Raw genomic sequence first — 27,947 nt, forward strand, 5'->3', positions numbered from 1 at the left:
CCCCCACACCGGAGGGTTAGTGGCTCTTTAATTTCAAGTGCTTTCCACCCACAGATTTAGAGGATCACTCAGGAAGCAGGAAGCTATAGATCAGGCTCAGACCCTTCTCCTGGAGTATCAGACCTGGAGTACAGGTAGTCTTTCTAGTAATGTTCCCAGGACCGGGACCAGTAGCGTAGCTGCAGCAGAAACTCCCCGATACAGAAACTCCCACAACCCGCACTAGAACTCTGCCAGGAGCCAGTCAGTGGTAGGAGGCAATGTCTTTTGGGCAAGCTCTGGGAAAAGTAAAGACTGTTTGGTACTGACTTCCCGGTAGAAAATAAACTATAGTTTTGAAGGCACTGAATCCAGGCACATATGGGAGACTTAACAGCAAGGAGCCCGGGCCTGGAATATTGAACACGTGCACATTGAGTGAAATTGTTGGTCAGCTGTAAAGAGTTCCTTAAGATCCTCGGCTGATGCAGCCCTTCAGAAGTCTCTCCCGAGGACAGACTTTCTGTTCAACAGATCGGGTGCCAAGCAAGACCTCAAAAGGGTCTGTGGTCCAGAGGGCGCTCTAGAAGTGAATAAGGTTTTCTGGAAAACGTTAAGTTCTTGGGAGTGGCCAAGATACAAGATACAGAGTTTTAGGCAAGGGAAACTGTACTCTCTGTCTTTGCCGCTTTCAGACTAGACAGAGGGAACAGGGTTTATTAGCTTGTCCTCCCCCTTGTGTTGGGGTGATGGGGTGGGAGGGGCCTGTGGGTCATGCGAACCCCTGATGGTCACTAGCTTGAAACCCTGACAGCGGCAGAGCTGTGGCTCGCTCATCTACGCCCAGTCCAGCAAAAGATGGGCACTGCCCCCTGGGATTCTGTCATGAAAGTCACCCCAGAGCAAGCCTCTCAATTATTGGTTTTTAATGTAAGTGGGGGTAAGAGAAAAGTATCGGTAACAAAAATCAAAGAATGCCTGGCTAAAAATTCAAAGTGCGCTCGAAGGACATCTGTCGGCCCTTTAGGAACCTAAACCCACACTTTACGGATTCCCCTGAATGGCCTCTCATGTCATCCACAACTGAGATAAATTTACAGACACTTAATGCTCACGCAGAGCACTTTAATTCTCCCCTCTTCCTGGGTTCACCTGTGCTTTCCTGACAGATCATCCGGACAGTTAACACAGCCCCCCGCCCCCCACGCCCTCCCCCGTACCCACGCGCAGGTACCACCACACCACTACTAACATTATAAAACAGCAAGAAGGGCACCCGGTCCTGCCTTACAAAAAAAACAAGCACTGGCAATGATAAAAGTTGTGGCTTTTTTTAGGCTCAGCTACGCATTTGCCAGGCACTGACATAATGGTACAAAATGGCGATTAATCGTAGATTACCTGGGTATAGAATAGCAATGCCCAGGGAATGCTTGCCCCACAGCGATACACTAGCCAAAATGGTTAGCTTTGTCAAAGCTTGTTTATAACAGGGCTTCAGTGAATGACGCATACTGCTTATAAATCAAGTGGCTGAGCCACACTTGGTTAAGGCGTATTTATTACACCAGTAACCCATTTACAGCTCCAATTACGGGCCCGATTCATGGCATTTTTTGTACGGTTCTAAGTGACTTTGCACTGCTCAAAAGTGACTTTGCACTGCGGACACAAACCCCTATTCATGGGACTGTGCAAAGTGTATGTTTTCAGTGCAAAGTCAGTAGAGTGTATTTGTTCAGTACAAAATGACTTTGCACTGACTTTGCACTACAAAAATGCACGCTGCACAGTTCCATGAATACGGGTTTGTGGCAGCAGGGCAAAGTCACTTTGAACCGTGCAAAAAATTCCATGAATCGGGCACTAAGCCATTAGCCTTCAGAAAGCTGCTTTGAAATAACACTGGGACAAAGTTGTTTGTAGTGCTTGATAAAGCTAGCGAGCTGAAAGGGATCCGAGGATGATAGGTTTTGGTGGGAGTGGGGTCAGAAAGTGGGTGGGAATGGCCTTAAGGATCAGCAAGGCCATGCGCAGTGAAGTGGTGGGTAAATAACCAAACAACACCTACAAGCTCTGTGTCCCTTCTCACACACAATCTCCCTTCTAACTGTACTCCTATGCTATAGATTCGGCTTATAAGTGGCGCTTTAGAGCCACCAAAAAGCCACAACCTACAAACCACATGAACGCAAGAGCCCCAGCCATTCTGCCACAGTTGCTCCATAGGTCGGTTACTGTGCTCCCAGGTTCACAGTCCCCTCCCACTGCCCCTCACACATGGCTTGACAGCGCCCTAGGGTTATGAACAACCATACTTCTTTTCTGTGGCATGCATCGTGTGTCTTAATGGTGGCCACATTGTCAGGTGCGATGGCCATGTATTCCCTGTCGCCCTTCATTCTCTTGTACCGTTGGCCTTCCTCCCGGAAACCGCTGCCCTGAGTCTCTGGCACAGATGATGGGCAGTTTGGGTGTCAAAGTGGTCCCTGTATTCTGTGGTGCAATGCCAGGCATATTCTGCAGCAACGCCACGGTGGAGTAACCCATGTCCAACAGAGGCCGCGCCCCGACCTTCCAACACACAGGGGAAAGGTGAGAGACCAACGCAAGTCACCCTCCTGATCCCTGTGCAAGCAGCCATCATCTAATGGGTGAAAACAGAAGCAACCCATTGGGCCTGTAGTCGCATCGGTGCAGGACTCCACTTTGTAAGTGGTATACTTGAATTAACCCCTCTGGCTCATTAGTGTGTGCCCTGACTCAAAATACTACCTTTTATGTTATGTCAGGAGGGATGCGCCCCTTGCGCGGGAATGCGCGCGCGGTGCCAAATGTCGCCTGTCAGGAGTACAGTATGTCAGTGTACTTTAGCAACTGTCCTGCATATTTAATATGTTTATATTGCACAGCTGAGGGCTCCTCCTGTTTCGTGAATACTACAATGGAATGCAATGGAGGAGACCCAGGGCCCTCGTCCACCCAAATTTGAGGTTTTTGTGCCGAGGCCCCTATAAGGCTGTGCTACAGTGGGAGATGGAGTTGAAGCCTGTCTGTGCTCCTTGTTTGGGAAAGTGGTGGGAGGGGAACAGGCCAAGAGGCTATATAATCATACGGCGTTCATGTTCTCAGCGCACCATCCCAGAGCAGCTAGCCCCAGCCAAGTCAGGGTAAGTGATGCGTCCGCCGGCGCTGAGTGCGCGTGTGAGTGCGTGTGGCGCCTCGCAGGGGCTTGCAGAGACCACTCCCACGGAGCGCGCGCATGAGCGCATACAGCGCTGCTCTAGACGTCTTAATTCGAATGCAATTCCACGTAATGCTTGCTTAGAACGTATTTCTTTCAATGCACCTTTCAGAACCTGCACCGACTTGCGTTGAAACGCGTTCATACATAGTGTATGTGTGTGCAGTGCCTAGAGGCGTACTATTACTGTTGAACGCTTTGTTGCCTGTAACAGTGAAACGGTGTCTGCTACATTTTGAAATACGCTCGGTTGGTTGCTTTTTCTATATAGGATGTGCAGTGCCTGAATGTCGGTGTGTGACTTACCAACGCAATTTACATGCACTGTTTATTGCGCAACTGGTTTTAGTTGCTTTGAATCTTTAAAGTGTCATGGCAGATACGGGTTAGTGCTCTGAGCCAGCCTTTTAATGCGCATGTTTTGAAATCTAGAATGAAGTTCAGACGAGGCGTCCATCGACTTGAACTTTCCTTCAGGGAAGAAAGCGCGCAGAGCAGCAGAGTTCTTCTCGCGCGTGCGCGGTTCCCGCGCTGCTGGGCGCGCTTTGCACGCGTTTGCAGTGTTTTTCGCGGTCTCTGCCCGTGGAAAAGATGCGAGTTCTGGGAGATGCACTTCGCAGCTGCCGCGAGAGCCCTCGCGGAGCTCGCGCGCGGATTCCTGCAGGTTTTCTGCTCTATTACTAAATATGGTTCTCGTTAGACCCCAGCGAGCTGTAAACCGGCTTCCCCTCGCCCCTCCCTTCTGCAGCCATTTTTTTGGCACGGCGCTGGCCTGCACTGGTGTTTGAGCAAAACCCTTGACCTGGAATTCTCTTCCAAAAACAGACATTTCGAGGAGTATTTCCTAATTAGGAAATGGCTGCGTCCCTTCCAACCAGGGCAGCCCATTCAAGCCGTACTACCGTGAAAGCCGTGTGTAGGGAGGCTGGTGATTAAATATTCCTTTCTACAATAACACTCAATTGCATTTTCTCTCGGCTATTAACACCGACGTGCCATTTAAGGTGGAATTTTCACTTTTTCACTTTTTTGTGTGAGAAGCAATGAACGCAGGAGCAGAGGGGAATGACACGTACAAGACAGCATTTCTTTTGTTAGTGTTTTAGCAGCGAAAGAATGCCCGAAACATTTCCATTCGCAGTGATTTCCCCTGTAGTGAAATTTGTGACAGTGCAGAATTTTTACAAAAAGACTTAACTTTTTAACAAAATGAGAATTCCAGGAGCATTGCCAGGAAGGGATTACTTTGCAATGAAGCACGCGCACACAACACACATGAGAACCTGACAGCAACGACTACTTTCCAAACATGCTTTTCTTTTCTAGAACTAGTTCACAAGAAAGTCCGCTGTGCTCAGGGAATCGAATTTGTCTGGCACAGAGGTAGAATTTTAATTCTTTCATCAATGGCTACACCATACACATTACTTGGTATATTTTAAATTCTTTCATCAATGATCACACTATATACATTACTTGGTAGATTTTTAATTCTTTCATCAATGATCACACTATATACATTACTTGGTAGATTTTTAATTCTTTCATCAATGATCACACTATATACATTACTTGGTAGATTTTTAATTCTTTCATCAATGATCACACTAAATACATTACTTTGTAGATGTTCAATTGTTTCATCAGTGATCACACTATGTACATTACTTGGTATATTTTTAATTCTTTCATCAATGATCACACTATATACATTACTTGGTATATTTTTAATTCTTTCATCAATGATCACACTATATACATTACTTGGTAGATTTTTAATTCTTTCATCAATGATCACACTATATACATTACTTGGTAGATTTTTAATTCTTTCATCAATGATCACACTATATACATTACTTGGTAGATTTTTAATTCTTTCATCAATGATCACACTAAATACATTACTTTGTAGATGTTCAATTGTTTCATCAGTGATCACACTATGTACATTACTTGGTATATTTTTAATTCTTTCATCAATGATCACACTATATACATTACTTGGTATATTTTTAATTCTTTCATCAATGATCACACTAGATACATTACTTGGTAGATGTTGAATTCTTTCATCAATGATCAGACTATATAGATGACTTGGTACATTTTGAATGTATTTATTTGAATTCTTTCATCAATGATCACACTCTATAAATCAATTGAAATTCTACAAATGTATGTATATAGTCTGATCATTGATGACAGAATTCAAAATCTACCAAGTAATGTATCTAGTGTGATCACAACTGTGATTTTCTGAGCACAGCAGACTTTGTTGAGAAATATTTCTAGAAACAAATGAATGTTTGAAAAGTTGTCTTTGCTGTCAGCTTCCAATGAGTGCTGTGTGTGTGCGTGCTTCATCGCACAGCACTCCCTTCCTGGCTCTGCTCTCTGCAATCTGTGTAAAGTGGAGGAGTTCAAATCACCGTTTTCTGTTGATTGATGGAGTTTTGGGTGTTGTTTTGTGACCTTATTTGTGGAGTAACAAACACATTCTGCCTTAGCATCTTCATCACCTGCCTCCAAACGTGTGTTACTTTTGTTCAATGTGCATTCCTTACTAGACCCAGTGTGGGACTTTCTTGTACTTTTTTGCTGATAAACCAGTCACGTGCGGAATCTTATTTCTTTTTAGGATTTTTCTCTGTGTAGGAGGTTTCAGTAAGTTGATATAAACGAAGATGTGTGACGAGGAGGACACAACTGCACTGGTGTGCGACAATGGCTCAGGGCTGTGCAAGGCTGGCTTCGCTGGGGACGACGCTCCAAGGGCCGTCTTCCCTTCCATCGTGGGCCGCCCCAGGCATCAGGTGAATACCTTTTAGGGACCCCATGCATGCACAATTTCTGGGTAGACTCATTCCACAACATACGGTCTGAGACATGTAGGAACACTATAGTTCTACAATGTGCCTGCATCCCAAATTACCATATTCTGTTTACTTGGTTACATTAGCTAGAAATCTATTAGTTCACCATCATGTAAGCCAAATAAGCAACGTCTAGGAATTGCATACTGCAAACTACATAGTGAAAGGCTATTTTTATAATTTCAGTAGAAAGGATGCCAACTGAGGTATATTGGAGGTTCAAGAAAAAGCAAGATGGGAGCAGGTTAAGTGGGGAATCTATAGTTGGGCATAGCCAACAGCAACCACCATGTAGAATATTAGACAGATCTGGTGCCATCCAATATATCGTTTTTTAATGTACCGGATACTTAATAGAATGTGCCTGTGAATTTCATTTCACCATTCATTTCAATCGGATTGGGCATGTTTTTCTTCCAGCAAAACTCCTATAGAGATCAGGATTGGCTCTAAAGTAGGGGGTCAGGTCCAGGTGGAAACTGTAGAAATCACTGCATGGTCACTCCCATATTATATGACGACTACTGCACGCAAAGCAATACGGTCTCCTGATGTGTCCACAAAGTAAATTACTTTGTGGTAATTTACTTTCTGGAAATTACTTCCAAAACAGTTGGAAATGTAGATGTGTTTTGTGGGTTAAGGGTTAAACGATGGTGGGCAGGGGTTTGGGGTGGAGGGTTTAATGAAGAGGTGTTGGGCCCCTGCACCCACATAAAAAATGTTGACATAATTTACTTTGTGGAAATGACATGGAACCAACAATACACAGAAGGTAGTCTAGCTCTGCTACCATATTAGGGTTCTGCTAGATGAACTGTGTTACAAGTATTTCAACTATAGATACCCAGGTTTCACTATGATATGCACTTGCATCTGTACATTTGCGTAATGAACTTGCTGGTCTTAGTCTGGCTCCCGGTGGGTGTGTCACACTTGCACATGGATCAATATGCCACCCCTGGCATATCCGGCATGTTAATGGAATTGTGCCTCCCTGGAGAGGATATGCTGTATTGGAGCTGGTATAGCAGAAGCCTTGACACTCCTTGTATGGAGTCCATCTGCTCCTTTGTCTTCTAATAAGGGAAGGGGGGAAAACAGGGGTGGGGTGGAACACTTAGACACTGACAATGTTGAAACATTGGCATGATGCCCTTTGTGAGGATTGGCTAGTAGTGTCCAGTCCCTCTCCCATGCACGCACCGGTGTACGTACACACACACACACTTTTTGTTTGATAAATGCACTTTCAGGCCAGATTCAGCAACATCGTTTGTTTACTGGCATTTTAAGCCCCACTGTTTACAATGAAAATCGTTTAACAAATCCCCTACGCAAGTTGGGCTGTTAATATAGCTCAGCATCTCTCACCTTTCCCATTTTCGAGGGTAACATCTCATTCCCCAGAAAACCCTTGGACTCGAAAGGGTGGCTCCCAGATTCTGAGCCAGATCAGGAAGTGAAACTTAAAGCTGCCTCCAATCTACCGTAAAAGGCTTCTTTACACCCTGTGGTGAACATGTCCCAAATGTCACTCCTTTAGGGACCAAGCAATGACGTCTGTGTTGGTGCACTGCTAAAAAAGAACGCCCAGAATAATGTTGAAAAAAAATGATGCTACTACAAATAGCTGTCTGCTGTGGCTCCTTGTCTTCACTTATAATGGTGTTTCTGTTCAGTGTAAGGGATGATGTCCCAAGCAAAATGTGATGTTCAAATCCGTGATCCACATACACATTGTTCCAATGAAGAGTGAAACAATTGTGTCTGCCCCCTTTCTCATACCAGGAGGCAAATAAGGGGATCCTTGGTTTGCAGGGTTTCGAAATGATTAACTCAAGCCGTGATGCCTGGGCTACCAAAGGCTCAACGCGCTGCGGGTACGCTGGGTCACGGGGCTGATGGTTTGAGGAGCCGTCATCGGTTCCTCACGACCAAGGTCATTCTGCCCGCAGACCTGCATGTGGCCTAACCTACGGTCTTGTGTGGTTTGGGTGAAGTAGCTGTCCGATACTTTTTCAGATATGCCCGAGTGGTAACATCAAGGCAGCACGCCTCAGATCAGCTGGGGTAACCCGCTCATGTACCTACAGACAGATGTGTCGCAAAAGGAAATAAGAGATTTGTTAAATGGGGGAATGCGGGAAGCTGAGGGGTGGGGAAATAGAGCATGGAACCAACTTCTGGAAGAATGTGGTTACCCTCCGTCCAGAACTTGCTTCCAAAATCTCCTGAAAATCCACCCTTTAGAATAGGAAGCCGAGTCCACCCTCCGATTTGTCTTCCCCTTTCCCAGCACCCCAGTACCCAAATGCAAGACCAGTATCTAGAGGCAATTCAGTGTTTTTTGGCACAACGTAAATGTAATTATTTGCGCACTCACTCTTGGTGTAGTCAGACTGGACACAGGTGCAAAATAATGACTCTGCTCTAGTGCAAAACTACACAAACAACATTGCATCGTCCTACTCCAATGAGATTCGGGGCCAAGCTGAGAGTAGCCCACGTCCTTCCACTGGGAGCGCCACTGCTGGCAGCACCACTTGAAGTAACACGCTTGCTACGGTTGTGCGAACCAAAAAACACCTCAACTGAAAATCCCTGTGAATTCGTAGCCAAGCTTCCACAGCTTTGTCTGCCACTGCTGTGAGATGGATTTAAATCTGCATATTCCTAATTTGGGGATGGTTCTGGTCAAGTGGCATTTCAGTCTGCACTATAAATGTGGCACGCTGCTTTAGAACACGACCCCACTGTGACCCCTGGAAATGCGAAGACTCTGCTATATGCCCCACAAAGACTTTTAAAGGACAGTAATTGGTCCTGTAGTTCCAGCGTCAACATGTTTTGTAGAATGGTCATATGATATCAGGCACTGATGCACAATTTAGGTAAATATGTTTAATATCAGCATACACGAATATGCACACATTAGAGCATGATCTGCAAACGTTTGATAAAGCAATCAAATTTCTGTAGAAAATGTGAGAAGAGCAATGCTTAGAACAAATACAAACGAGTGTGTTCGGTGGACCTTGATCACAGACCAGAAGACAGTACCCATTTGCATCCCTGTATCATCTGAACGATCAGGGCAGTCCAGCCCGAAATACCATCAAGGTTTACTCTTAGCAAGAGTAGCAACATCAACCCCAGCTGCTGACTCGCTGGGCACCGCCAGTGCACTACAGCTACTGCTCTAGGCATGGCGAGCAAGGCGTCCACATCTGGATAAGCCTACTAAGTAACACCAAAGTCATGAATTAGCCAAAAGCATTAAGCTGGACACAGCTATTACTGGGGCAGCCAGTGTGGGCGAACCAGGGCCCAAAAACTGTGTAATGAACAAGGAGGGCCCAACACAGCCTACAAGAGAGCGAGGAGCACTGGAGGGGTTGGGGGTGAAGATTGGAAGGACTGAAAGAGGCAGAAATAGCCAATACAGAGGCCAGAAAGAGGCAGAACAGTGACAAAAGAGGGCACTACAGAAAGAAAGAGCCAGGGAAATAGGTAGAGAGAAAAGATAAAGGGGCTAAATAGGGTAGGTATAAGAGGAAGGGCAATGGGGAGAGAAAAGGGGCAAGAAAATAAAAGCAGGGAGGGGGAGACAGGAGAGGAGGATACAAACAGCAAAGTAGTTGGAAGACAGCTGGGGGAAAGACGGGGGAGTGAGGCAAGAGAGAAGTGAGGAAGGGGACTGGGGTGACCTGGAGACCTGTCATTGGGATGGAAGGGGTAGGGAATTGCCCTTAGTGGCACCTGGGCCAATCACAACCTGTCAAGGTCAGTGGTAGGAACACGAGTGTTCAGAAGTGGAGGTCACATGAATCCCACTTTGGCATCAATCAAAACAAGCAGGTGTTCAACAGGTATAATAGAGATCATGGAACGGACCAGTCAATTTGTCACTACCTACACACTGTGAAGAATTTGTGTTTACTTTACTGAGGGATAATCGCAAAATACCGACCTATGCTTTAGATGTGTCCAGACGCATTCTGGTTCAAATACTGTTTGCTGGTGTGATTTTTCCTTCTGCACTTTCTAACATACGTTCCCATGTTTATTTTAATAGGGCGTCATGGTGGGGATGGGCCAAAAAGACAGCTACGTCGGTGATGAGGCACAAAGCAAAAGAGGTATCCTGACCCTAAAATATCCAATAGAACACGGCATCATCACAAACTGGGACGACATGGAGAAGGTACAGCCTAAGAATGTCACGTTTCCTGCAAAAGTGTGTTTAGGTTGGAAGCTGTGTGGCACATGTGTCGAAATACCACTCACTTTCATTAGAAATCCTCATGGGCACGTTCTTTTACAAAGCGTTCCACCAAATGCTTCTTAATGGGCCACATCCAGTGGACACCACTGGGTTCAAACGTGTTTGAGGCGTTCGATGGATTTGCAGGCCTGCACAGTGATTTGACTCACTGATATCTCGCTATCTCTCTCTCTCTCTTTTCTCTCTCTCTCTCTCTCTCTCTCTCAGGCTTCCTTAACCCCTTAAGCGCTAAGGGCGAGTATGCCCACAAGCAATCATGGTAGGGTCCACTCACTTCCACTGTTATGGTGATTCGTCACACCCCACCACTGAAAGGTGGGGTGTGATCCAGGCAGCATGCATGCGGCCCACTAGCAGGCGTGTCGGCATGCAGGTCATCCCGGCTCCTGTGCATAGACTGAGTGCGGAGGCATGGCATGCCTTCTTCTCAATTATCGGAGGCGTGGGCGCACCCACGCAGGCGCTTCCCCATCCTAAAGGATGATTTGCACCAGACCCACAATCAATTCTTAGCACACATAAACTCACACCTCCTCCCACCCCCCCATCTGCCTCACAAAATCCAACATCACACTGCTCCTCCTCCTGCCTCTCACCCCGTCACCTCCCAGCAAAGCCCTCCCACTCAGCTCAGCCACACCCAGCGCAGTCAACCGAACCCTCATCAATTCTCTCTCTTCAACATGTCTCTCACACCTAAGCAAAAAATGTCCCACAGTCTCAGGCACCCCACACACCGCACAGTCCCTCGACTCACGCTTCCCCACTTGAAACAGACAGTCATTCAGCCCCACATGCCCTATCCTCAACCGATTCAGCATCACCTCCTCCCCACTCCTCCATTCCAGACTCCCCGCATCCACTTTCACCGACACTTTCCCACGAACACCAAACATCCACCTGCCCTTCACCCCACTCACCCACCTCTCCTGCCACTCATCCATGACCCGTCTCACCATCACAGCCTTCACCTCATCCACACTCAAAGGCAACCTCACATCAACCGCTCCCCTCGTCATACCCTCACCTGCCGCCAGATCCACCAACTCATTACACAAAATGCCACTGTGACTGGGGACCCACACCAACTCCAAATCCATTCCCCCACGCACACACCGATCAATCTTCCCCCTGATATCCAAAATCACATCCTTCCTATCACCATCCCCTGCCACAATCGCCTGCAACCCGCTCAATGAATCCGAGAACACCACCACCTTCTCATACCCCAACTCGCACACCCTATCAATCGCCAATGCAATCACCACCAACTCAGCCGTACAGATCGACACGTCATTCTTCAATCGTCCCACTTTATACTTGCCAACACCAGACGCAGTCTGGGTAGAACGCAAGGGCGGGGCGGCTGGAAACTGACATGCGCAATAGGCTATTTCCTTGTAAAAGCTAGCAAAGACCCACCCCCGGAACACGACTTCGACCAATGATATAGAAGGTTGAACTATAAAAAACCAATCACAGCGCGTTCAATCAGGCAAGAAATCCACACTAAACTACAAGGCAATGGTGTGCACCCCGCCATTAATTAAACAAAAAAGCTAAATCCACAGAAAGGAAGGCTCATTTAAAGCAAACATAAAGGGGGCAGGGAATGTTTGCTTTTGATTTCAGAGGACTGATCACCTTCGGGTGTCTTTTAAGAAAAATAAAACGAGTGATATAGATGCCCATTTTATTTATGCGCTTTTCCAGAGTGTAAATATCATTCTTTCTAACAATACAAATGCACACATACAGTCACGTGGACACGACACAACCTTGAAAGCAGAACGCGAAAGGAACTGACTGGAGGTATACAGTATTGCGGCTGTCAAGGTCGCTGCCTGCTGCAGTCCTGGCCATAGTGGGGCGGCAACGACCACCAAGGCAGCAGGGTGGCCCTCTGGAATATCGCGCACTCTCTGGCAGCTCTGGCCTGCTCTCGGCCTGGTCCCTCCAGCTGCGGCCGCGACAGCTGCACACCTTTCAAAAAGCTCATAAGTGTCTCCACTCCTCATCAATAATGTATCCGCATCCATTTGGCAGAGCGGGGGTGGGGGTGGGCGCACCGACTCATTAGGCGCCAGCTGTGAGAGTGGGACAAAACGACGGCGACGGATGGGTTACTTTCGAGGCTGAGGTCAGCTCAGTGACTCGGCTCCCCTTTCTCTCGCTCGGAAATGAGAAGCTACTTAGCATTTCAAAATTATGTCCTCCTCATTGTCTGAGTAGGTAATACGAGAGGAAGTTGCTCGTAAATAGGCAAACGCAAAAAACATTTACAAAGTACTTTTTGCCTGTGATGTGCATTTGCTCTTTGAACAGATTGTGCAAAAGGTAATATTATTGCCATACATATAGTCGCCAGGAAACGGCATAGGCGACATTATTTATGGGGATAATTATTTATGGGGATAATGTATGTGGTAAATGGGTGCTGGAGTTTGCGGGGGTGTCAGCCGCTCCCTTTAAATAAAATATGGGGGTTGCAGGGCTGTCCCCCGCAGGTTCCATTGGTTAATATCGCAGCAAAAAACAGTGCTATTCTTGTATGGCGACATTTTTGCAGGGATATTAACACATGGAACCCTTGTAGAATGGTTAATGCAAGGACCTATTTAAACATATCTCATTGTCAAGATATGTTGCTTTCCACAGCTGTCCCCCACCCCCCCCGCCAGGCCCCAAAAATAAACAGAGGGTTTTCTGTGATATTGCTATAATGCTCCAGTGCCCTGCGAGGGAGTCAAGCGCCCCTGAAAAGCCGCAGGTCAGGATCCTTTCAATGTGTATTGAATGTTTTGCCAAAAATTCCTACAGGGCCACAAAATGTACTCCAGTTCTCCAAAGAAGTCTGAGCTCCGAGTCAGACCCTACCTCAGGAATGATACATTCAAGACCCTATCAGCCTTGACTACCTTCCACCAGACCTTGCCCCCGTTAGCCGCAAACCCTGCCCCAGTCTGCTTACCCAGTCACCCTGTGCCCTTCCTGCCAATCACTAAATCATCGATTCCATGTGTTAATATCCCCGCAAAAATGTTGCCATAGAAGAATGGCGCCGTTTATTGCGGCAATATTAACCCATGGTACCTGCGGGGGACACCCCTGCAACCCCCATATTTTTTTAAAGGGAGCGCGGGACACCCCCGCAACCCCAGCTCCCATTTACCCCACAATGTCCCCTATGCTGTTTCCCGGCAACTATATATATGGCGACATTATTTATGGGGCTAATATTACCTGATATCAAATCATCACCCTAACGGTACCCCATCATTCTCATACACACTGGAGCTAATTTTGCTTTTCAGCATTAATTCCCAGTAAGGGAGCACTTACGTTTGGACTTACATGCAAACAGGTCCGCTCCGGGCAATTTCGTCATTTCCACCACGAGTACAAATGAGAAGTGTAGAGAGATGGGAAAGCCTCTTTACTCTTCTCTATTTGCACTGTGCAGTGCAAATAGAGTAAACGCTGCCTTCCATGTACGCATGGCAGGCAGCGTTTACAATGACTTCCTATGGAAACGGCCTGCTTTTTGCATAGGAAATTATTTGTTCAGTAAAAACCAATGTGTTTTTTAAGGTGGAGGGCAAACAGGCGACAGAAACGGAACACTCGTTCCACCTCCATCTTCAAAAACAATGAAAATTCCCTGGAGCATGAAAGGAGGCGTTAAGACAGGCTTTTGGCCCCTCTGTTTATGCTCCGAGGGAGTAAAAAAACGAGCCCCAATGGCTCAATCATTCCTCGCCACCCATCTCCTAATCGGCTATTCCTGTCCAGTCATCGTGTGCACAATCACTAAATTGACTACGCCAAGCCAACACTGCCGTACTCTGTGTGAATGTCCTTGCCCGACCAAAGCTCTCATGCACAATTTATGAATCGTCCCTTCTAGCCCAAAACTCTGGTACAGAATTTCAGAATCAAGCCAACCTATCCAACATTCTCGTACACAATCTCGGGGTAATTATCACTCCCGGTCCAACATGCTTCTACACAATCTCCAAAACTTTGAAATAAAATCTTCAAATCTGGACCCAATCTCTACCTAGACAACATCATTGTACACAATCTGTAAATGGTCTTGCCTCACACATCGTTGTCCACAATCCCCCAACGATCCCTCCGTCTCCCCCAAAAGCCCTGATAGTTACAGCACTCACTTCATTACCTTCAGAAGCAAGGTTCATGCTTTATAAATAGCACAAATAAAATAACTAATAATGAAGCTAATTACCAGCATTGTTCTGATCTCGGTGATCATCTAAAATGAAACTTCAAAGCAGACTTCTGAGTTCATATGAAGGAACCATCACTGCAAATGGTGCAAGTCAAGTGTTGATTTAAGACCCATGTATTTAAATCATAATGAAGTACACATGTTTACTAATCAAAAGTTTATGACAAAAACTTCTCAGATCTTAAGTGATGTACAGCCATAACTGAGATGCTTCGAGGAGAGTCGTAGGTAGTCCTCCCATTAAAGTGTTCCAACATATCGTCGGAAAGTACAACACAGAACAGAAAAAGCCAAACTCTGGCTTTTGATTAGAAGTTAGTTTCAAAAGAAGCAGCAATATTACAAACTCATGGAATACAGCTAGTAAGAGGCAGAAAACCTCTCTTCAGTTTTGCACACAAACAATGGTGGCGATCGCATGAAGACGCCTAATCTGATGAAATCCAGAAATAGCAATGATTTATGAAACTCCACAGTGCTAAATGGTCAATGGTCTCCATCAGGCCTGCTCAAGAGGGCCATGGTCTTGGAGGTGCTGCTTACAAACACCCTTTGGCATTGCTCTTCCATTCTGTGCGAGGCAGCCAATCAATGCCAACTCAGACAGAAGTGGGTCAGAGGGTGAGGATAGTGGAGGGTGGGCTTTGATCCGTGGATTAGGGTGCAATGGCAGCCAAGAGTGGTCTGGTGATACTACTGCCCTGCTGCCAAGCTAGCACACTTGATAGTTCTTTGGGTAAGAGTCACCACTGGATTTAGGAACAACAGATGTTGTTAAACTCTTTAATTGCTGAATGGTCCTCTTGATTTGTGCCTCTCTTCCTTAGATCTGGCACCACAGCTTTTACAATGAGCTGCGCGTGGCACCCGAAGAGCACCCGACCCTGCTAACGGAGGCTCCACTGAATCCCAAGGCCAACCGAGAGAAAATGACGCAGGTAACTATGGCACAGCACAAGGGCAGTGGCCAATCCATCTCATTTGCAATCACTATGGGTGTGTGTCCCGCTCCATGCTTACTCTTTCTGAAGCGGTATAGTAAAACTGAACACCAGTTGCAACTGTACTTGTCCAATCACCTTTTTGCAAGGGATCCTGGGCAGAGCACAGTGCACACTTGTCTAACCACCCGCAATTGCCGTTCCCCTGCACTCAGCCCACGTGCTAATCCATGAAGACTGGTATCTGCCAACTTTACCTCTGCCTTGAGTAGAAGACAATATGCCAATTTATATTTCAGATCATGTTCGAGACCTTCAACGTGCCAGCTATGTATGTGGCTATTCAGGCAGTGCTGTCCCTTTACGCCTCTGGGCGTACAACTGGTAAGCAATCGATTGCCAAACCCTTCCTTATTGAAGCCGCCCACCTAGAGGCTGCTGCCTGATACATTGCCCTTTTGCCTCCCGACAGGTATTGTGCTGGACTCTGGGGATGGTGTCACCCACAATGTGCCAATCTATGAAGGATATGCCCTGCCCCATGCCATCATGCGTCTCGACCTGGCTGGCCGTGATCTAACCGACTACCTCATGAAGATCCTCACTGAACGTGGCTATTCCTTCGTGACTACTGGTGAGTTCCTCGCCTCTCTTCAACATTCACTCATTCCAGTGACCTCACATGTATACTTCCTGGAAATGCACCTTCTGTCCATTTGCAAAAAGGACGGAGCTAAATGCCATCACAGACCAGCCGAGCACCAGTCCCTAGTGCTTTGCGGGATTCTTCAGTGACGGTCATATTTGGTGTCTACGGGGTTGTATGGGGACATATGTTTGGGTGTTCCTTTCCACATCACCCCCACACTTGGCAGAGTGGGTCGTTTAAGTGCCAATTGTACACATTTTATATGACGCAATATGTACAATGGACCATTAGAAGCCCAATAGTATTAGGATTTTAATTTTGAAGCCCTTTTGGTACTGGAAAGATAGGTCAAAGTGGGTTAAAGCACCTGCTACAGAGAAATATATCTAAACTTCAAAGCCGAGATTACCAGTCATGCTGGATTGACTCATCAGTCTACCATTCTGTCAAGGTCATTACAATTCACACCTGCTCATTGCTCCTCTCCAAATTCCATATTTCAGTACTGTAGGGCATGCGGTCATGTACATGTGTACATGTGGCAATTATGTGTAAGCATCGTTAGTATTTCCCAAGTGCGCTATTTACAGTCTTCATACGGAAACGAAAAACGATAGCGCAGTAATCATTTGGCTCAAAATGTGACTTACTGGATAGTGTAACTATGTTGTATTGCCTTTGCAAACTGCTGTACACGCCTACTCATGCCCGGTGCAGTGCGGGCCTGAGGGAATGGGGCATATCGTTATATTATTCTTTGTTTTTATGGTTTAAAGCCTGGGCCCAGGTGCAGCGCAGCAGAGAGCTGTACAGGGTGTGAGTAGCCAGCGTGTGGGCTGGCCTCTTGTGAGAGTAGCGCAGTACTAGGAGTTGCAGCCTGTGTGGCCTTTGGGATTAGTCCTTGTTCCGGTGTGATGCAGAGACCAGTCATGAAGGTCCAGAGTAGTCGGTCCCTATGTAAGGGGGATTCGGGCCGCAAGCAGCAGATGGTGGACTCTTCCTTTCCTCGCCATGCAGAGGAATCCAGTCCTAAGTTTGGGTCAGGCCGCGGTCATCGAGCTGGCTGGTGGGTTCCTCGACAGGTCCCTTTGAGGGTACAGCGCGTCACCCTGATGGCCCGCTCCCGGCCTAGGACAGCGTAGTTTTCAACAGTAGAGCAGATCGCACATGCTTGCCTGAATTGGGCTGTTTTGACGTCTTTCGTGAATTTCGGTCTGAGAGCTTGTGTTGCCAAATGTCATGGGGGGTGGTGACCTCAAGTTCAGGTGCAGACCCTTCCACAATAGTCACTAACCTTAAGAGAGTCTGCTTCCTAAAACACTGCTTTGAAACTCGGAGTGAGCCTCGAAAAGATTGTATGAATCCAAGTCCCTGCGTTGGTGGAACAGTAACCATGCTTGCCCATTTCATAGACCAAACAGAACTGAATGCAGACCACCGCTGGATGCATACTTAACTCACCTGAAATGATTGCAGTAGGACTGACAGAGTATGACACTGCACTGAGCTTATGGCCAAAAGTATTTCAGAAAAAAAGAATGTTCTGCCACGAAAGCCTGCTAATGAATTCTAATTGCAAAAGGCCTCGTTAGGAGCACGGTGGGAATGGTAACTGCAAAAAAGTGGTAGTTTAAATAACCTCTCTTTTTAAAATATCACCCAATCATGATTCAGGATAGCATGATTCCGGCTCATCATTATCCAGCCCAGAGTTTAAATGGTTTTAGGGGTATTTTCCTTTGGGGATGCAACTTGGCAGCATGAGGGTTAATCTTATTCTTTCTCCCGATAGTGACATCACTCGCAGTGGTCAGTTGCTTTGGTCCACTGTCCTAACTGTGGTGCAGCTTTTTCCACAGCTAGGGTGCACTGCTGTTCCCCCATGGCACATGGTAACCTATGATTGTGCAGGATGATTCATGGGTGTATTTATGAGATTGAAGCATGTTGACATTCGTTTCTGATGTCTTCTGTGAGCAGAAGAGAAAACGAGGCTGAACGAGCAGGTCTTTTTTGGTAAGGGGTTCCCAGCCGTGTGCTTAGACTAAGTTTGTAGACTAAGTCAGGGGGTTCCTCCTCATACACATGAGGAGGGAGACTCTCCCCCCCCCAACAGGCAACTGTGGGCGTACAAAGGCTGCATGGTTTCCAGCGCATCAGGATGGCCCTTCAAGAGATGGAATGCCAGACTCCTGAACAGAGCATAGCCCCTCAGCCAGCATGGAGTCAAACTGACTATCTAAGACTGACAGCATGACAGCTGGTCTTCTCTTGAGGGAGGAGCCGTGACATATCACAGATTCATCGATGGGTTTTAACAAGCCCATACGACACATTTGATTTCTTTAAAGTAAATATTGGCGTGGGGTCTCTAGCCCCATAACCTTATGACATACCCGAGAGTTGCTTCTTCAAAACTTGCTTGCACTGGGAGTGATCAGGCATTTTGCTTTAGTTTCATTGGGGTCAAACCCCTGTGACGGGCGGGCTGTCTGCCCCTTAGGTGTGCCCCAGTCAGTGCTCAAGGATGAGGAGTGTGGTGAAGTGTTGTACTCTCCCAGGCACTGTTAGGTCATCATAAGGCGCCACATGAGTACTCTGGGCCAGAATGAAAACATGTCTGCTGTGTCGTGGGTAGAATGCCGCACAGATGAGGTTGGTACACTTGGGAGGAGCTGGTAGCACTGTCCAGAGAAACTCCTTTTGTCTCTAGTGCCTGGTAACAATTTAATATCCAGTTGCTTCAAGGTGCTGCTCCCCCGTTGTTTTTGGTTTGGGCTATTAGGTGGTGGTTTTGCACCACATATTAGCAGAAAAGTGAACACATAGGGAGAAATGGTTCATGAGGAGGGACACAAAGCTTGTAGGTGTTTGGCTATTTGCCCACCCATGGTCATGCTAATCCCTATGGCCATTCCCACCCAATTCTTGCCCCTCGCCGCCCAAAACACCTCCTCATGGGAACTCTTTGAGCACACGCTCAACAGTCCTTACCATCAAACTTTGCACTCGAAGTGCCTGCCTGTGTTTTTTCTAAGCAGTTTCCTGATATTTGACCACTGGTGCAATACAAATGTCTTCACCAGGTCTGCCTTGAGCCCCTTCTACTTATAAGCACTGTGCATGTCCTTCACGGTCCTGTTAAAAACAAGCATTGGCAAAGCCAGCCGTTTTGGCTTGTGTTGAAGTATTAGGCATTTGGCAGGCACTGCTTTTAGATGGCCAGGTACTCTCACCATTTTGCACCTGGTCCCATCAATGGCCAGTTACTACCACTACAGCTGTGCCTGGCAAGGGCCTTTCCCATGCCTACGCAGAAGCCCAAGCAGTTAGCATTGCTGATGTTTTCTTTATAAGAAGCCAGGCATTGAACTGCCTCTCAGGGTACCACTACATATTATGCCCATCAAAAATATCGCCGTATATATGGTCGGCTGGAACGGCAATATGCGATATTTTTGGGGGAGATAATTTTGGGTTTTTTTGGGAGCGGGGGTGATAAAGTGTTTTTTAACATCATAAGAGCTCTGCCTGAGACACATCTCTGCCATACACAAACCATTGCCATAACAGGGCTCTGCTCAAAAGTCCTGAGAAGACTAAGGGCCTCATTACGACCCAGGCGGTAAGTTACCGCCTGGGTCGTAACTTTACCACCATGGCGTAAACTACGTTTACGCCATGGTGGTTGGCGGATTTACCGCCCCATTCCGAGGTTGGCGGGGCGGTAAGTCCCCAATCCCCATTTACCCTTCCCCATTCCCATTTTTGCCCCATAGGGCATAATGGGAGTGGGGAAGGCGTTAATTACGCCACCGTAAATTACGGTGGCGTAATTAACATCAAGGTCCCTTAGCGCCATAGATTTTAACACCTGATAAAAGCAGGTGTTAAAACCTCCATGGCGCTAAGGGACCTCGGAATCAGGCGGTAAGGGTCGGCGCTGTTTACGCCGCCGTAAACCCCTTACCGCCTGAGTCATAATGAGGCCCTAAGACATTTCGATTTGGGGTTGTTTTACCGCGACTGAAAAGCTCGCAACAGAAATGACCAAATGAGAAATGTACGTAATGCAAACATGTTCGTACATTTCCCATTTGGTCATACAAGATAAAACAACCCCAACTCTATGGAAACCCTAACCCCGTATCACCCCCTCGCACCCCGCCTGCACCCCACCTCCCTACTTACCTTTCCTTCCGTCTCGCTGGTACCTGCAATGCCAGTTCTCTTTCACTTCTGTGATTGGGAACCGGCGCCGCAGGGTCCTTTTCTTTTATTTCTTTCTTTTTCTTTTTCGGGTCAGCTGCAGGGGTGTCCCCCGCAATCCCCACGCACTATACTCTATAGTATAGTGAGCGGGGGATACCCGGCAGCTGTTCCGACCCAAAACAAAAAAAACGGTTGATGCTCAGCCTGAAGGCCATGCTAATCGGTCGGTTAGCCAGATTCTGGAGGCAGCTGTAGGTGAACATAAAGTCAAAAACCGTGCATGAGCCAAATGTTGTATTCAGTAGAGACAACAGAGCTGGGAATCGAGCGATCTCATGGACATTGCCAGACCACCTTTAGATTTAAATTCCGGCAAGGACTGTGGCCATTTACCTCTCTAGTCCCTCTCGTTTGAGGAGGAGGAGACATCGCAAATACATTATATCTGTCAACACTGTTCCCAGTGCTTTAAATGGGATGCAAGATCATTGGGGGGGGGACACTAATAAGTGGGCATGGCCTGAATAGTGATGGGTGTGGCTTAAAAGGGACACCACCTGACCCAAATAAAACAATAAAGCACTACAAGTATGTACTTTGGATCACTCATGGTCTCAGGAGGCATTCTTTGCATACTGTAAATTAATTTGTTGGGTTTGTAAATAAATTGCTCTCTCGCTCAGTATATAAACAATTCAATCGGTGAATACATCACCCACCTTCTGTAAATAATGTAGCTATGATAAAGGAGATGGGTGGGGGGCAAATAGCACCAATGCAGTTTTCTGCCAATTTGCATAAAATCAAACAGCGTTTTGGAAACAGAAGAATAAGCGCAAAATGTTATATCTAAAATATGTTTGCAAATAGTTCTTCACGCATGTAACTGAGCACCTATTGCACAATGGGGTCCCTGCCCACCGCCTGTGTCACAACACTCACCCTAACAGTAACATGTCTGCAAACGACACTCCTTTGGACAGTGCAAGCTTATTGATGAGGCCTGAGCATTTCTGTTTGAGCAGAGGCTGTCTCATTTCCTTAAACGCATCAGAGAGGTTGTTAATATTCAGTCCCCCTTTTAGACTAAGGAAGTGGGCACTGGGAAATTGTATGGGCTGCTTAGGGGGTGACAGAGCCAGGTCAGCGTCTCTACTGCTGGGTGTCTGACCCTGTCCACTTAAATCCCTGCTATTCAGCAGAGGCCCTGCTGCATCTTGCCCCTAGCACTTGGACATCCGCTTTTGCTCCTTTTAGTTATGCCAAGTCCTTGAAAGCAAAGAAATGAAAACCAATGATAAAAAGGGAGAGCTAGGTTTTTTTTCTCTAACAAATCTGTAAGAAGCAAATGAGCGAGCAGTGACACGCACAGTCCACCCCCCACTCCCTTACCCCCGCCCCTGGGGAAGATTCCACATCTCTGATAAGAACTCTCCGAATACAAAGTCAAAAGGATAATATTCCTATATCAAGTATCGCTGATTCTGTACTCAACCAAAATGACAATGAGGTCTAAATTAAGAAAGTGCAGGGAGCATCAATTTAACCTAATACAGGCAGCCTCCTTTTTTTTATGTAGTCAAAGAGGTACAGAACCTAAATAAACTAAGTGATTTTCGCAATTCAGATTATAAAGGAATATGTTCTGTGAAAAGGGTCAACCGTACCAATTTGATGCGAGAAGTGATGCCTCACCAGACGTTAAACGCACATTTGTTTTAATTCAAATTTTAAAATGTAATTCTTCTGATCAACAGCTGAGCGTGAAATTGTTCGTGACATCAAGGAGAAGCTGTGCTACGTGGCCCTAGACTTTGAAAATGAAATGTCCACTGCTGCATCCTCGTCCTCTCTGGAAAAGAGCTATGAACTTCCTGATGGTCAGGTCATCACCATTGGTAATGAGCGCTTCCGTTGTCCCGAGACCCTCTTCCAGCCATCCTTCATTGGTGAGTGCTCATCGAAGGCTGAATAAGGAAACGCGCTTACCTAACCATTGCTCCTTTCCCATTTTCTATAGAACATAGGGGGTTCCACCATTGGGTTTTCTTGAATTTCCTAATTAGTCAATTCATAATTCTATGTGAACGGGTATCTTAAACCGATATCCCACTCTGTGTATCCAACATGACGACAGAAATATAGGTCAGTGGTTCAATTTCTTCAACATTACAAATGGTTCAAACTTTTGTTCATAGTGTATTTAAAATAACTGAGATTTTATTTACAAATTTGGTCATATATTAAATCACTAACAACAATGGAGACACTAAATAGCATAAAAACAAGGGACAGTGCCCTAGGAAAGCAGAAATGAAAGGGAAGAAAAGTATAAAATGGAAAATTGAGGTCCAAGATAGTGTTGATGGCCTAAAACTTTGTATATTCTTCCTCACAGTTGAATTAGTGCATTGATAAATGAAGAAACAAGCAGAAAATGAAAACACACCAAAGGAAATATATAGAAAATACACAACCTGATTTTTGCATAGAGGTCAATGCAAAACTGTATATTTACTTCAATTCACATCTCATCACAATAGATTCGTACTATTATGTATAAAGTTTACTATGTGCAAAAAGGGCCTGCCTTCCTTATTTTATGATTTTTTCTAATCACATCTCATTAGAAGAGACATTTCTATTCTGAATAGAGTTCACTGTATGTAAACATGGGGGGTCAGCCCCCCCTTTGCCATTTTCTAACAAAGAAACGCCCCACTGTACTTTAGCCATCCCATGTCAGCCTATGCCAAGAACCTTATTGCAAAGAACTACACAACATAAGGAAATATACTGGACACATAGGTCATTGGATCATGAATAAATGGGTTTATATCGGTTAATTTTATACAGTGGAGGGGGAGAGGCCTAGCAATTCATGCTGGACTGCTGAAACAGGTGGCAGAGTCAAGACTGGTTTGAACATGACTGGCATCAGTCCACGACAGGATCACACACCATGGGATGAAAGCTACCAAGAGCAGTTGTTCCCTCACTGTTCATCGCTTTTTGGCATCGAAGCGTACCATCCAGTGAGAGGGCATGCCCAAAATTGGCGTTTCCATCAAGTTGAAAACCATGCACTTTGTTAGTTACTAGTGCCCACTGGATGCAGGGAACTGAATTCCTTGTTAGCAGTGTATTCTGATCTAAGATTGGCAGCATCACTAAGCAGTTTCGGGCAGGGTGAAGGTGGTGGTTTTGCTTCAATATTTATATTTAAGCAAATATTGTAGCACCTTTGTCAGTTTGCATAGATCCCACGCATTTCCAAACACCATAGCAAAGAACGCAGGCAATATGGCTTCTCTTGGTTCCAAAGGTCCTTGTTCTGGTGGCAGAGAGTCATCTGCAGGCTAGAAACCCATTCCCAGGATTAGAGGTCTGTCACCAAATACATGACTTACTATCGGGTGTGCAGGCGGTGCTCTACTGGATCGGTGCCTTTTCTCCCTCCCTTATCACTATATTTCTTGTGAAGACACTGCTCTGTCCATGTCTCAATGACGGGCATTTGTTGAAATCACTAGTGCCTTTACATTAGAATGTATGTTTAGTGTTTGAATTACTTGCAGATGTACAGCAAGGTGGACCAATACTTGCAGTGGCATGCTGCAGAGTGCTCTGCTCATGCGAGAATCAGGTATCACACCAGCTAACTTAAGCTCATGTTGATGCCACTGGTGTAACTGGGCACACAACCTAATGTGCAGAGGTTAATTCCATGTTTCGGAACTCAAAAAGATTAACAAAAGTCCACGCAACAGAAAAGACCATCACTTTATTCATTGAATTGATCACCTCAGCTAAAAATGACAGGAGAGTGAGGTAATCCTTGTGCAAGCACTCATCCATACAAATATCCTATAAAAGCTAAAGTGCTAGCTGTATTCTAGAACCATGTTAGAACTCAGTGGCTCTTTTGCACCAGAAGTCTTGCATTACTCTAGTTATGGGGTATGAAACCACTGGCTCTCCAGATGTTGCGGACTACAATTCCCAGGATATCTGGCTATTGACTGCTGGTTAGGGATGATTGAGTTGTAGTCTAAAACATCCGGAGAGCCAAAAGGTTACAGACCCCTGCTCCCAGTGCCACTTAAAGTGTTCTTAGTGTGTTTTGGTGTTCACTACCAATTTCCTCAAGACTTGATATTTACTGGTTTTCTTTATCTGGACAGGTATGGAGTCTGCTGGCATCCACGAAACAACATACAACAGCATCATGAAATGTGACATTGACATCCGAAAGGACCTATATGCAAACAACGTTCTCTCTGGAGGTACAACTATGTACCCTGGCATTGCTGACCGGATGCAGAAAGAGATCACTGCTTTGGCACCTAGTACAATGAAAATCAAGGTACAGTATGTTAAAGTGGCATCCTTAGCTTGTCACATAGTGTCAACATAGTAATGTCCAAGATATTGGGAGAGCGGAAATCTTGCATAACCATTGCAGAGAAGTACATGGTCCATCCCTCAGATCATTGTCCATTTGTTCCAGTGTCATCTCATACAGAACACAATGGCCATAGCGTCGTTTCTACATTGTGTGAAAACATGTACCTTATTTCACCCAAAGATTTCATCTTTCAAAGTAAGCTCTGCTCAGAAGGCTGAAGGCGCATTGTTACTTCATATCTCTGTCAGGCGCGAACCTTTAAGGATGACACACAGAATAAGCCAAGGTCTCTTCTGAATGTGTGTTGCAAACACAAGGCTTCTAGTCCTACCTTTCTAACGCTATGTTGAGATCTCCTGAACTTTAATCAATTACCAGGCAGCACATTAAATGTTCCCCAACCTGATGAATGCAACGACTGGGTGGAATAAACCAGACCGGGCACAGTCTGAGAAGCCAACATGCTGGGATGCATGCCCCGGCATTCTGCAATCATTGTAGAATGTTTCTGCCAACCAGCATATGGTGTATTGGACATAAGATTCAAATGGTTCGCTCACAATTTAAACTGCATTACAAGGACCACAGGTTAAAATGCATCATGTTGAGGTTTCATTGGTTCATTTATTTATCAGGTAGGCATTTGTAACAACTGCTTCTGTAGCCATCATGAGTGTCAAGTAGGATGGACAGCATACATTGCTAATGGAGGATGGAATAGGTGGGGGAAGGGTGTAAAGGGGGGAAGTAGCAGAAGTCGCAAAGGCAATTGGCAATAACACATTTTAGCTGAATGGGCTTGGTAGGACCAGTGCTTGTCCACATTGACCAAAGCAGCAGCTCCATGCCCGCAAGAGCTAGAGATGGAGTGAACGTTCAAAAGAATGGAAGCCTGCACTGAACATCTATACACTAACGGGTTGCCGTGGAACCCAGAATGGAGCAATGAATCAGAGGGTGCTTAGATCACTAAGTGGGAGAGGGAATGCAGAAGGGGCTTCTGTTGCGCATCACTCCGGTGAAGGGGTTCTTGAAAATGGTATGATCGGTAATAAGTGTAGGCCAGTTGTGTGACCCGGTTGTTTTCATGTTAAGGGCGCGCTAGCAGCCATAGGTACATTAGCCCCTTCTGGTGCTGCATAGAGGAAGCACTGTCAAAACACTTATATTTGCTCAAGATATTGTATTAAATTGAACATGCTTGTGTTGTTTGGGGGGCAAGAGCCATTTTTGGAAGCACTGAAAAATGGGGTTTCAATCCAAACACTAATGAAGTGATTTCAGCTGCCCGTTTTTGCTTAATAAAAAAGGCAATTGAAAAGAAACAAATGTAATCGATTAGGTTCCTTACGAATGAACACCAAGAGGACATTATTCATTCATGCATGCATGCTTTGCCCATTGTTCATTTTAAAATTCCACGGGTAAATAAGTATGAGCAGGATCATAATGCAGTAAAATACCAAACACATGTAAAGAGGAGCAAGGTGTGTGTTCTCTTAAACCTGCTCCCAGCATATGTTTGATACCTTCGAGTTATTGTAGTTTGTTGTGATTGATTTATATTGTGTGCTTTTTGAACTAAATATAATTAGGAAAATATATAGAATTATTTTTAACCATAGTCGGGCCCACTTCCCACAGTGAATAACAAACACAATTTAAACCATTACAATATTTTTAGATTTGGCAGACTGTTGGGGTGGAGGGAAGGGGGTGGTGTTCCATAGTAGAGGCCTGAGGCGATCAAGTGCACCGATTCATGTTCTGTAGCCCTAGCATTCCATGGGATGGCTATCCTTTGCATGGAAAGCAGCACAATGCAAATTCTGAAAAGCTGATGCATGGGAAAGAGGGTGGGTACCATGCATGTCACTTCCTGGAAGAGGAAGAGGTGCATGGTGTCCCCGCTCACCCCAAATTCTGCGGCATCACATGATTTAGATGTGAAAAGATGACAAGCAATGAGATTGCAGTGCTCAGAATAACATGGAGGCACCAGATGACTATAGTTGGGAAGGTATCAGGTAATGTCCTCATAGATAATGTCCCCATATATAATGTTGTCAATGGCTTTTCCCGGCAACGTTATGTATGGGGACGGGTTGCGAGGATGTCCCCGGCTCCCCTTGTAAAAAAATAAATAAATAATTCAGGGGTTGCTTGGGTGTCCCCCGCATGTTCAATACAATAATGTATATGCAAAAGAAAACCAGTGACGCTTTTGCAGGGCCATTACATGGATCCGTTAGGAATGCCTATACCATACCCAAATCTATTCCCCATGTATATCTCTTGTATACAGAGTTGCTTAAATTACGCCTAGCATTTAGTTATTGACCCATTGTATTGCTACTCTGACCTTCGGTTGAGGATATGTTTTCTGTTCTCTACAAACACTCTGTTCTGTTTGTTTGATCTTTTAGATCATCGCTCCCCCAGAGCGCAAGTACTCTGTCTGGATTGGTGGCTCTATCCTTGCGTCCCTGTCAACCTTCCAGCAAATGTGGATCAGCAAACCAGAGTACGATGAAGCTGGACCATCCATCGTCCACCGCAAATGCTTTTAAATATTACCATTCATTTTTTGTAATGTATTTTCAATTAGAACATTTAATGTAACTGTGAATGTACTTACACAGAAGTACTTTCTCACAAGTCCATTCCAAAATGTGTCTTATTATAACAACTGATTGGATACAATGTATTTTTTTTGAAAAAAATAAACCTTAAATATGCTACCCATAACCTCCCAGCTTCAAATCACTATATAATGCGTTTGCATCGGCGTTAATGACTTAAATCTGATTTAAAGATTGTTGGATTTCATGTACTTTTCCAAAAAGCTCTAATGTACAGCAAGCTGGGTATTTTTCGTGGTCGAAAGGGGGAGGATGGATTACATACAGGCGCAATCTCGAGCATGGGAACATCCACAACAATTTAAAGGAGAACTCTTAATGGTTTTCGATATTGACCTGCTACCACCTTTTCAGGACCTCACATCTAAGAGTTCTTGCACTAAAACATAATACAAATTAAAAAGGCAGCCAAGTGAGTGCACAACCTAGGGACGCATGTGAAATATGGAGCTGTTA

At 45.6% G+C, this 27,947-nt stretch overlaps 1 protein-coding gene across 1 annotated transcript; it reads left to right on the forward strand.

Moving 5' to 3' along the window:
- Positions 1-3,018: 3,018 nt before the first annotated feature.
- ACTA2 (actin alpha 2, smooth muscle) lies at positions 3,019-27,597 on the forward strand. Its single transcript, XM_069611267.1, has 9 exons — positions 3,019-3,149; positions 5,865-6,039; positions 10,178-10,306; positions 15,467-15,577; positions 15,880-15,964; positions 16,053-16,214; positions 22,199-22,390; positions 24,626-24,807; positions 27,276-27,597. Exons 2-9 carry the CDS (start codon positions 5,911-5,913, stop codon positions 27,417-27,419), a joined length of 1,134 nt encoding a protein of 377 aa, XP_069467368.1. The 5' UTR covers positions 3,019-3,149; positions 5,865-5,910; the 3' UTR covers positions 27,420-27,597.
- The last annotated feature ends 350 nt before the right edge of the window (positions 27,598-27,947 follow it).

This window comes from Ambystoma mexicanum, chromosome 8 (genome assembly GCF_040938575.1).
Source record: "Ambystoma mexicanum isolate Mex_15411 chromosome 8, UKY_AmexF1_1, whole genome shotgun sequence".
NCBI classification, from domain to species: domain Eukaryota; kingdom Metazoa; phylum Chordata; class Amphibia; order Caudata; family Ambystomatidae; genus Ambystoma; species Ambystoma mexicanum.